The following is a 12,229-nucleotide window of genomic DNA, read 5'->3' on the forward strand; positions in this document are numbered from 1 at the left end:
TGGAGCAAAAACCAAGAGCCAACTATATACTATTTGTTAAGATTCATCTCATAGGCAAAGATATCTACAGGCTGAAAGTAAAAGGATGCCAAAAGATAGTTTATGCAAATGGAATCTGAAAGTAAGCAGGAGTAGCTGTCCTGACAAAGTAGATTTCAAGCAAAAATTAATCAGCAGAAACAAAGAAGGCCACTATATACTGGTAAAGGGAACAGTTCATTAAGAAAATATAATGATAGTAATATGTATGCGTCTGCCGCAGTCCGGCTGCAGCAAAATAACTGGGGGGTGATGAGCAACTTGTGTAGATTGATACAGCAGGAGTAGGAGCCATTTATTGTAGGACAGGAGGGGTATATATACATTCTACACAGCTTATCTTAATTAACATAAACTAGATACAGCAGTCAACCAATAAGGAATCTCTACACTTAATGGCTCGCTGGCGTTACTTCACAAACCACTCCCGCTGGCAAAATGCCAGGCGCCATCTTGACTTGTTTACAGACTCTAACGTGCGCCAAATGTCAGTGCACCTAATTACATAAAAAATGTCTTGATATTAAATCACAGATAGACCCCAATATCATACTACTGTGTGATTTCAGCACACCCTTGTCACCAATAGATCAAACAAATAAAAATCAATAAAGATATTTCTGACCTAAATGATAATATAAATCAAATCGACCTATGAGACTGTTTCACTCCAAAACAGCTGAATTTATTTTCTTTTCAGCAGCTCATGGAATCTTCTCCAAAATAGCACATATTCTAGGTTTCAGTGTATTAGTAAATATCAATGACACACACAAAGTCCCATGCATCCTATCAGATCATAATGGAATGAAACTTGAAATCAACAGCAAGAAAAATAATAGAAATCACATAAACACATGGAAATTGAATAGTAGTCTTAAATGAGAAATGGGCCTAGAGGAAATGAGAGAAATCAAGAATTTTTAGAAACAAATGGGAAGAGTGACATATCAAAATCTCAGCGTGAAAGCAGTTCTAAAAGGAAAATTTATAGTATTGAGTGCCTACTTAAAAAAAAAAAGGATCCCAAATAAGCTTATGCTTTACCTTAAGACCTTAAAAAAGGAAGAAAAAAATCCAAAATTAGTAGAAGACAAGAAATAAACAAGACTAGAGCCAAAGTTAATGAAATTGAGAATTAAAAATAGCACACAGGATCGGTGCAACAAAGAATTGGTTCTTTGAAAAGATAAATAAGATTAATAAGTCCTTATCCAAAATAACCAAAAGAATGACACAGAAAACCCAAATAAAATTAGAGATGAAAAAGGAGATATCACCACAGACACTTCTGAAATTCAGAGAGCCATTAGAAACTATTTTGAAAATGTATACTCCAGTAAACTGGAAAATCTAGAAGATATTGACAGATTTCTAAACATGTGTGACCAAATTTAATCAGGAAGTTATAAAAAACCTAAACAGACCAATATCATGCAATGAAATTGAAACAGCAATTAAAAGCCTTCTAACAAAGAAAGCTGGAAGGGAGAAAACATTCCCAAATACATTCTGTGAAGCCAGTATAACTCTGATCCAAAACCTGACAAAGGCACATCAAGTAAAAAAAAACTACAGACTAATATCCCTGATGAACATAGATGCAAAAATCCTTAATAAAATATTAACAAACCATATTAAAACACATAAAGAAGATAAATGGGTTTAATCCCAGGAATGTAAATTCTTAATAAAATACTAGCAATGTGCGTTAAAAAACACATCAAGAAGATATACACATTGATCAAGTGGGTTTCATCCCAGGGATGTTCAACATATGCAAATCAATTTCACTATATAAATAGAATTTATGACAAAAATCATATGATCATCTCAATTGAGGCAGGAAAGGTGTTTGATAAAATTTAGCACCCATTCATGTTAAAATGCTAGAGCAACTGGGAATAGAAGGAACTTACCTCAACACTATAAAGACTATATATGACAAACCCAAGCCAGAAACAACATACTAAATAGAGAAAAGCTGAAAGCATTTCCTCTAAAATCAGGAACTAGACATGGATGTCCACATTCACCACTTCCATTCAGTGTGGTTCTTGAAACTCTAGCTAGACCAATTAGGCAAGAGAAATAAATTAAAAGGATAGAAATAGGAAAAGAAGTAGTCCAGTTATCTTTGCTAATGACATAATCCTATATCTTGAAGACCCAATAAACTCCTACCAGCAGACTTCTAGAGCTAGTAAATGAATTTAACAAAGTAGTAGACTGTAAGACCAACATTCATCAATCGATAGGTTTTTTTATACTCCAATGGTGATTCTGCTGAGAAAGAAATTGGGGAAAATAACAACAACAAAAAACGAAACCAAATCACCTGGGGATTAATATAACCAAAGAGGTGAACGATCTCTACAATGAAAAGTATAGGACACTAACGAAAGAAATTGAAGAAAATCTTAGAAGATGGAATGATCTTCTGTGTTCTTGGATAGAGAGAATTAATATTGTCAAAATGGCCAACTACCAAAAGCAATGTGTAGATTCAGTGCAGTCTCCATCAAGGTACCAATGACATTCTTCACAGACTAGGAAAAAAGCCGTCCTGAAGTTCATTTGGAAGAAAAAGTGGCCCAAAATAGCCAAAAATAATACTGAGCAAGAAGAGTGATATAGGATTCCAACATGGCGGCGGGCGCAGAGAGATCAAGTCTCTGACCTCTTCAGCTGTGCAGGCATAGGGAGTTGTAAACAACCTAAATCTGTTTGCTCAGGATCACTAGGCAATGCTGAGCTGACGTGGATCTGGGGCGAAAAGTCTGGGCCTCTCAGAACACACACTGAGCCCGGATCAGCTGAATTCAAGCTCCTGTTCGCCTGCTTCCCGCAGACAAACAGCTGTGACTCAGCACTAATCCATCCGGCTGAAACAACTGGTCAGCCCTTCTCATCCTACGGAGGTAAATGCCTACCGAGCCTTCATAGGTAGTGGCCACAGGTTTGAAACGGGGCTTGGGAGAGACAGTAAGGACCCACCCGTTGCATTGGTCGCCCGGCAAAGGGAAACGAACTGTCGCCATTTGCAAGAGATACCACCATGGCAGAGAACTGACGTCATCAGACTGCGGAGGAGGAGATAACTTCATTGAAACCTGGCTACAGGTGTGTAATTCCCTAGCCTTCCCTCTCCACACATCGGGGAAACCTTAAGGGCCCCTCCCAGCTCTCCCGTGAGCACGATAGCCAGACCGAGGGAATCTGAGGCAGTGCGGGACCCGCGGTGCAGAACTACCGCTCCCACCAGTGCTGACAGCTGAGGTCTCTTGCACCAGCTACTGAGGGCGTGGCTACCGGAGGGCAAGTAAAATTCGCTGAGGATTCTCAGCCCCAAGCTCTACAAACTTAGGGTCTGAGGGAATGGCAAACTGGAAGAGTGTGCCCAGTCGTTCATGAAAACAGGGCTCCCGGGAGCAGCAGACCTGGCCTGTAGCCAGTATTGTGGTGAGCGGCACCCGTGAGAGAGGCCTGGCTAGAGGAAAATTGGGAAGTGACTAGACACAAGAGGAGGCCCTAGGCACTCAGGATTGGAGACTCGTGCAGTCTGGGAGGAGCTGCTGCACAGTGATTGGTTCCCGCGTATTGACAGGAGAAACTTGGCCTGGTGGGCACAGCGCCACCTACTGGAAGAGAAGTTAATCAAACTCTAAGACTGCATTTATTAGGTTTTTTTTTCTCTTTTTTTCTTTTCTCTTTTTTGTTTGATTTGGGTTTTTCTTTCATTTTCATTTTTCTTTCTTCTTGTTTTTTTAACTTTTTTTTTACAATTTTTAAAAAAAAATTTTTTTCTTCTAATTTTAATTTTAATTTTTTTAAATAATTTTTTTAAAAATTTTTTTCTTTTTTTATTTCCTATTTTTTTCTTCTTTTGTCTTTTCATTTCTTTTCAATTATCTTATCCCCCCTTCCTTGAATTCTACCTGCTTACTCTCATTCTCTTTAGTGACTTCTTCCCTTCCCTTCTAATACCTTTCCTCCCAAGCATCTAATAAATTTATAGGAGTAAACAGTAACTCATCAGTCAAACAGAACAAGAACTAACATGAGCAGCTTCAAAAAGCAAGGAAGAAAAGGGGTACAAACAATGCAGGACAGCCTGAATATTCAGGAGGATCTAGAGTCATCAGAAAAATGGTCATATAAAGAACTCAAGGAACACCTTAGACAGATGGAATGGAACCTTAAAGAGGATACAAGACAGCAAATTCAAGCAGCAAAAGAACACATTGAGAATGAATTACATAAACAGATAAAAGAAGAAGTTAAGCATCTTTATCAGGAGATAGAGATTATAAAAAATAATCAAACAATAATTCTCGAAATGAAGAAAACGATAAACCAAATTAAAAACTCAATTGAGAGTATCACCAACAGAGTGGAGCAAGTAGAAGCCAGAACGTCAGATAATGAAGACAAAATATATCATCTTGAAAAGAGTCTAGCCAACTCAGAAAGGCTGGTAAAAAATATGAGAAAAACATCCAAGAGTTATGGGATAACATAAAAAAACCAAACTTATGAGTCATCGGGATAGAAGAAGGTACAGAGATTCAAACCAAGGGAATGAGTAACCTGCTGAATGAAATAATTACAGAAAGCTTTCCAGAAATAAAAAAGGAAACAGATATACAAATTGAAGATGCATACAGGACACCGAGCACACAAAATCACAGTAGACCAACGCCAAGACACGTTATGAAGATATCCAATATACAGAACAAAGAGAAAATATTAAAAGCTACAAGAGAAAGGACACAGATTACATTCAGGGGTAAACCAATAAGGTTAACAACGGATTTTTCATCACAGACACTGAAAGCAAGAAGGTCATGGAACAATGTATTTCAAACACTGAAAGACAATTGATGCCAACCAAGAATTCTGTATCCAGCAAAATTAAGCTTCAGGTATGACAACGAAATAAAAATCTTTCATGATAAACAAAAGTTAAAAGAATTTGCAGCCAGAAAACCAGCATTGTAAAGCATTTTGAGCAAAACACTACACGAGGAAGAAATGAAAAACAATAACCAAAACCATCAGTGGGAAGTGCCTCGGTAAAGACAGAGGGCGAGGGGAAAGATAATCATGGAGAAACAAACTAAATTTTTTTTAAAAAGGATAAATAATCAAACATGGATGGAAGTACAAACAATATATCAATAGTAACTCTGAATGTTAATGGCTTAAACTCTCCAATAAAGTGACATAGGCTGGTATCATGGATTAAAAAAACAAATCCAACAATATGCTGCCTCCAGGAGACACATCTGATTGGAAAAGACATACACAGGCTGAAGGTGAAAGGATGGGAAAAAATATACCATGCACACGGTCCTCGTAAGCAACCAGGTGTGGCCATCCTCATATCGAATAAAATCGACTTCAAGACTAAGTTAATCAAAAGGGATAAAGAAGGTCATTATATACTGTTAAAAGGAACCATTCACCAACAGAACATAACAATTATCAATATTTATGCACCAAATAATGGTGCTGTGACATTCATAAAACAAATTCTCCTCAAGTTCAAGAATCAAATAGACCAAAACACTGTAATTATGGGTGACTTCAACACACCTCTCTCACCATTGGACAGATCCTCCAAACAAAAGTTGAATAAAGAAACTATAGAACTCAATATCATAATCAATAACCTAGACTTAACTGACATATATAGAATATATCAACCATCATCAAATGGATATACTTTTTTCTCAGCAGCACATGGGTCCTTCTCAAAAATAGACCATATATTATGCCATAGGACAACCCTCAGTAAATATAAAGGGGTGGATATAATACCTTGCATTTTATCTGATCATAGTGGAATGAAACTGGAAATCAATGATAAAAGAAGGAAGGAAAAATCCTACATCACATGGAAAATGAACAATATGTTACTGAATGATCAATGGGTTACAGAAGACATAAAGGTGGGAATCAAAAAAATTCTTAGAGATAAATGAAAATGCAGACACAACATATCGGAATCTATGGGACACAATGAAAGCAGTTTTAAGTGGAAAATTCATCGCCTGGTGGTCATTCCTCATAAAAGAAAAAACCAACAAATAAATGAGCTCACACTTCATCTCAAAGCCCTAGAAAAGGAAGAGCAAAACAACAGCAAATGTAGCAGAAGGCAAGAAATAATTAAAATCAGAGCGGAAATCAATGAAATTGAAACAAAAGAAACTATTGAAAAAATTAACAAAACTAAAAGTTGGTTCTTCAAAAAAATAAATAAGATCGACAGACCTTTAGCCATGCTAACGAAGAGAAGAAGAGAGAGAACTCAAATTACTAACATACGGGATGAAACAGGCAATATCACAACAGATGCTACAGAAATACAGAAGACAATTAGAAATTATTTTGAAAACCTATATTCCAATAAAATAGAAGATAGTGAAGACATCGATAAATTTCTTAAGTCATATGATTTGCCCAGACTGAGGAGGATACACACAATTTGAACAGACCAATATCAATGGATGAAATTGAAGAAGCCATCAAAAGACTACCAACCAAGAAAAGCCCAGGACCGGATGGGTATACAGCGGAGTTTTACAAAACCTTTAAAGAAGAATTAATACCAATACTTTTCAAGTTATTTCAGGAAATCGAAAAAGAGGGAGCTCTTCCAAATTCATTCTATGAGGCCAACATCACCCTGATTCCGAAACCAGACAAAGACACCTCAAAGAAAGAAAACTACAGACCAATATCTCTAATGAACCTAGATGCAAAAATCCTCAATAAAATTCTGGCGAATCGAATACAAAAACACATCAAAAAAATTGTGCACCATGATCAAGTAGGATTCATCCCTGGGATGCAAGGATGGTTCAATATACGGAAATCAATAAATGTTATTCACCACATCAATAGACTTAAAGATAAGAACCATATGATCATCTCGATAGACGCAGAGAAAGCATTCGACAAAGTACAGCATCCCTTTATGTTCAAAACATTAGAAAAACTAGGGATAACAGGAACTTACCTTGACATTGTAAAAGCTATCTATGCTAAGCCTCAGGCTAGCATCATTCTGAATGGACAAAAGTTAAAGGCATTCCCTCTAAAATCTGGAACAAGACAGGGATGCCCTCTATCACCACTTCTATTCAATATAGTTCTCGAAACACTGGCCAGAGCAATTAGACAGACGAAAGAAATTAAAGGCATAAAAATAGGAAAAGAAGAACTTAAATTATCACTATTTGCAGATGACATGGTTCTATACCTAGAAGACCCAAAAGGGTCTACAAAGAAACTACTAGAACTAATAAATGAATTCAGCAAAGTGGCAGGATATAAAATCAACACGCATAAATCAAAGGCATTTCTGTATATCAGCGACAAAACTTCTGAAACGGAAATGAGGAAAAACACTCCATTCACAATATCCTCAAAAAAATAAAATACTTGGGAATCAACCTAACAAAAGAGGTGAAAGATTTATACAATGAAAACTACAGAACCCTAAAGAGAGAAGTAGAAGAAGATCTTAGAAGATGGAAAAATATACCCTGTTCATGGATAGGCAGAACTAACATCATCAAAATGGCAATATTACCAAAAGTTCTCTATAGGTTTAATGCAGTGCCAATCAAAATCCCAACGGCATTTCTTGTAGAAATAGATCAAGCAATCATGAAATTCATATGGAAAAATAAAAGACCCAGAATAGCAAAAGCAATTCTAAACAGGAAGTGTGAATCAGGCGGTATAGCGATACCAGATTTCAAACTATATTACAGAGCAATAGTGACAAAAAGAGCATGGTACTGGTACCAAAACAGGCGGGTGGACCAATGGTATAGAATAGAGGACACAGAGACTAATCCACAAAGTTACAACTATCTTATATTTGATAAAGAGGCTAAAAGCATGCAATGGAGGAAGGATAGCATCTTCAACAAATGGTGTTGGGAAAACTGGAAATCCATATGCAACAAAATGAAACTGAATCCCTTTCTCTCGCCATGCACAAAAGTTAACTCAAAATGGATCAAGGAGCTTGATATCAGAGACTCTGCGTCTGATAGAAGAAAAAGTTGGCTCCGATCTACATATTGTGGGGTCGGGCTCCAAATGCCTTAATAGGACACCCATAGCACAAGAGTTAATAACAAGAATCAACAAATGGGACTTACTTAAACTAAAAAGTTTTTTCTCAGCAAGAGAAACAATAAGAGAGGTAAATAGGGAGCCTACATCCTGGGAACAAATTTTTACTCCTCACACTTCAGATAGAGCCCTAATATCCAGAATATACAAAGAACTCAAAGAATTAGACAATAAAATAACAAATAACCCAATCAACAAATGGGCCAAGGACCTGAACAGACACTTCTCAGAGGAGGACATACAATCAATCAACAAGTACATGAAAAAATGCTCACCATCTCTAGCAGTCAGAGAAATGCAAATCAAAACCACCCTAAGATACCATCTAACTCCAGTAAGATTGGCAGCCACTATGAAGTCAAACAACAAGTGCTGGCGAGGATGTGGAGAAATGGGTACACTTGTACATTGCTGGTGGGACTGCAAATTGGTGTGGCCATTTTGGAAAGCAGTTTGGAGATTCCTGGGAAAGCTGGGAATGGAACCAGCATTTGACCCAGCTGTTGCCCTTCTCGGACTATTCCCTGAAGACCTTAAAAGAGCATGCTACAGGGATACTGCCACATCGATGTTCATAGCAGCACAATTCACAATAGCTAGACTGTGGAACCAACCCAGATGCCCTTCAATAGATGAATGGATAAAAAAAATGTGGCATCTATACACAATGGAGTACTATGCAGCAATAAAAAATGACAAAATCATAGAATTTGCAGGGAAATGGATGGCACTAGAGCAGATTATGCTTAGTGAAGCTAGCCAATCCCTAAAAAACAAATACCAAATGTCTTTGATATAATGAGAGCAACTATGAACAGAGCAGGGAGGAAGAGCAGGAAGAAAAGATTAACATTAAACAGAGACATGAGATGGGAGGGAAAGGGAGAGAAAAGGGAAATTGCATGGAAATGAAGGGAGACCCTCATTGCTATACAAAATTACATATAAGAGGTTGTGAGGGGAATGGGAAAATAAACAAGGAGAGAAATGAATTACAGTAGATGGGGTAGAGAGAGAAGATGGGAGGGGAGGGGAGGGGGGATAGTAGGGGATAGGAAAGGTAGAAGAATACAACAATTATTAATAGGGCATTATGTAAAATTGTGGATGTGTAACCGACGTGATTCTGCAGTCTGCATTTGGGGTAAAATTGGGGGTTCATAACCCACTTCAATCTAATGTATGAAATATGTCAAGAGCTTTGTAATGTTGTGAATAACCAATAAAAAAATAAAATTAAAAAAAAAAGAAGAGTGATATAGGGAGAATCACAATACCTGATCTCAAATTGTACCACAGAGTTACAGTAAGAGGAACAGCATGGTACTGGCATTAAAATAGACATGAAGACAATGGAATGGAAGAAACCACATAGAGACAAACCCACATACTGAATAGTCATCTGTTACTTGGCAGAGGTGTCAAAAATATATGTTGGACAGGGTTGGGGTTGTGGCTCAGCAGTAGAGTGCATGCCTAGCATGTGTGAGGTGCTGGGTTTGATCCTCAGCACCACATAAAAATAAATAAATGAATAAAGGTATTATGTCCAACTTAAAAAAAAAATATATATATATATATATGATGGAGAAAAGAGCCTTTTTAACGAATGTTGTCAGGAAAACTGGATATACATATATAGAAGAAGGAAACTAGGTCCCTATCTTTCATCATGCACAAAAGTCAAAGTGGATCAAAGACTTAGGAATTAGATCAGAAACTTTGCAACTGCTGGAAGAAAACACAGGGTTCAACATTCTTGGTGCAGGCACTAGCTTCTTTAACAAGACTCCAAAGCTCAAGAAATCAAAAGTCAGTAACTAGAATGTCATTCAACTAAAAGAGTTTTGCATAGCAAAGTCAGGGAGTAGGAGTGAAAAAATTGCCCACAGAATGGAAGAAAGTCTTTACCAGCTAGTCCCCTGACAGGGGATTGATTAATAGCCCAAATATATAAAGAACTCAAAAAATTCAATGTCAAAACCTCAAATAACCCAATCAATAAATGAGCAAAAGAACTTAACATTTCTCAAAAGAATAAAACACAAATGGCCAACAAATGTGTGAAAACATTTCTAGGTATCAGGGAGATTGCAAATCAAAACTATACTAAGATTTCATCTCACTGTAGTCAGAATGACATATATCAAGAAAACAAATATAAAAAATGCTGGGGCTGGGGTTGTGGCTCAGCTACAGAGCGCTTGCCTAGCGCATGCGAGGCACTGGGTTTGATCCTCAGCACCACATAAAAATAAAGAATGGTGGGGCTGGGTTGTGGCTCAGTGGTAGAGCACTTGCCTAATGTGCGAGGCGCTGGGTTTGATTCTCAGCACCGCATATAAATAAGTAAAATAAAGGTTCATTGAAAACTAAAAACATATATGTTAAAAAAAAGAAAGGTATTTGAAAAAAGAGTTAAAAATGCTGGCAAATTTATCACGATCACACTGTGCATGTATAATATGCCACCTTTTGTGTACCATATTGTTGGTGGGACTGCAAATTAGTGCAACCACTCTAGAAAGCAGTGTGGAGATTTTTTGAAAAACTAGGAATGGAACCACCATACAGCCCAGTTATCCCACTACTTGTTATTTTTCCTAAAGTACTAAAATCAGTCTCTGTGACTAAAAGACCTGACAAGAACAGTTAGAGGCGGAAACGTTTATCTGAGGCCTCATGGTTTCAGAGCTCTCAGTTCATGGATGGCTGACTCCATTCCCTGGGGCTCCAGGTAAGTGGCAGGGAAAAGGGCACAGGACATCACATCAGGAAGCAGAGAGAGAGAGAGAAGGACTCTACGCACCAAAGGAATGCCCCCAAAGGGACCTCCTCCAGCCACACCGTACCTGCCTTCAGGTACCACTCAGTTAATCCCTGTCAGGATTAAATCACTGATTGGTTAAGACGCTCAAAACACAGTCATTTCACCTGTAAGCCTTCTTGCATGATCTCACACATGAGCCTTTGGAGGACACCTCATATCTAAACCGTAACAATAGGGTTACACCACATAAATGTTGATAGCTGCACAATTCACAATAGCCAAGTTACAGAACCAACCAAATACCCATCAGCAGATGAGTGGATTAAACAAATGTGGTGTACGTACACAGTGGACTTTTACTCAGCTGTAAAGAAGAATGGAATTATGGCGTTTGCTGGAAAATGGATGGAATGGAAACATCATGCTATGTGCAAGAAGTCCGAAAACCAAGGGTCAAATGTTTTATATATGGAATCTAGAGAAAATAAGGGGGGGGAAGGAAAGGGGGATTGGGTATAAAAAATATAGGGAAGGTCAGTGGAGTAGGAGATGGAGAGGAAGGGAGAAGGGACAGGAAAGGAGAGAAAATGTGGAATGAATTTGACAAAACCACACTGTGCATGTGTAAGTATACCACGGGGAATTCCACCTTTAAATGTAGAAAGCATCAACAAAAATAAATGAGTGAAAGATCAGTAGAGTAGGGGAAGGGAGGGAGGACGGTAAAGGGGAGAACAGAGACTGAAATGGGGTACATCACATTCCATGCATGTGTGACTTTGTTGAAATGAACCCAACTTCCATGTATAACTATAATGCTCTAAAAAAATAGGCATCATTCATTTCAGATAAAAAGAAAATTAAGGCTCACTATGATCTGATCTACTCCTTTTAACTTCTGATATAATAACTTCAAATTACAGAGTATCACAAAAACATTGACTAGGCAGCTGGTCTGTTTTCTTAGGTGGGAGTGACCTCGCAGAAGACTATGAAGCTACTTCCTGCGTCAAGACATAGAGCGGCACAGAAGGTACTGTGGACACCTTGCTTACCTCTCCTCACCTCCTCCTCCACCAGGGAGTTAGTCTTTTAAAAACAGTCGTGTTAAAATGAAATTGAATTTCTTTTAATTTGAATGAAGTTTGACTACTAAGGCACATTTAGACGTAGTAATTTCCTTGGACATTTTAAAAATTATTCTGTACGTTTAGTAAATAGCATAATAAACTTGTTAAAAACTATATTCCATTTTTCTGGCAA

General features: G+C 37.7%; 1 protein-coding gene across 3 annotated transcripts in view; it reads left to right on the forward strand.

The window, feature by feature from the left end:
* BBS7 (Bardet-Biedl syndrome 7) overlaps positions 1 to 12,229 on the forward strand; it is a 48,281-nt gene that overhangs the window by 6,768 nt on the left and 29,284 nt on the right. For all 3 annotated transcript variants that reach the window (XM_081303017.1, XM_081303018.1, XM_081303019.1), the window contains exon 2: positions 11,934 to 11,999. In XM_081303017.1, coding sequence (XP_081159143.1) covers positions 11,934 to 11,999 — 66 coding nt within the window. The remainder of the gene's footprint in view (positions 1 to 11,933; positions 12,000 to 12,229) is intronic.

Source organism: Spermophilus citellus (assembly GCF_964194105.1).
Source record: "Spermophilus citellus genome assembly, chromosome: 8".
NCBI classification, from domain to species: Eukaryota; Metazoa; Chordata; class Mammalia; order Rodentia; family Sciuridae; genus Spermophilus; species Spermophilus citellus.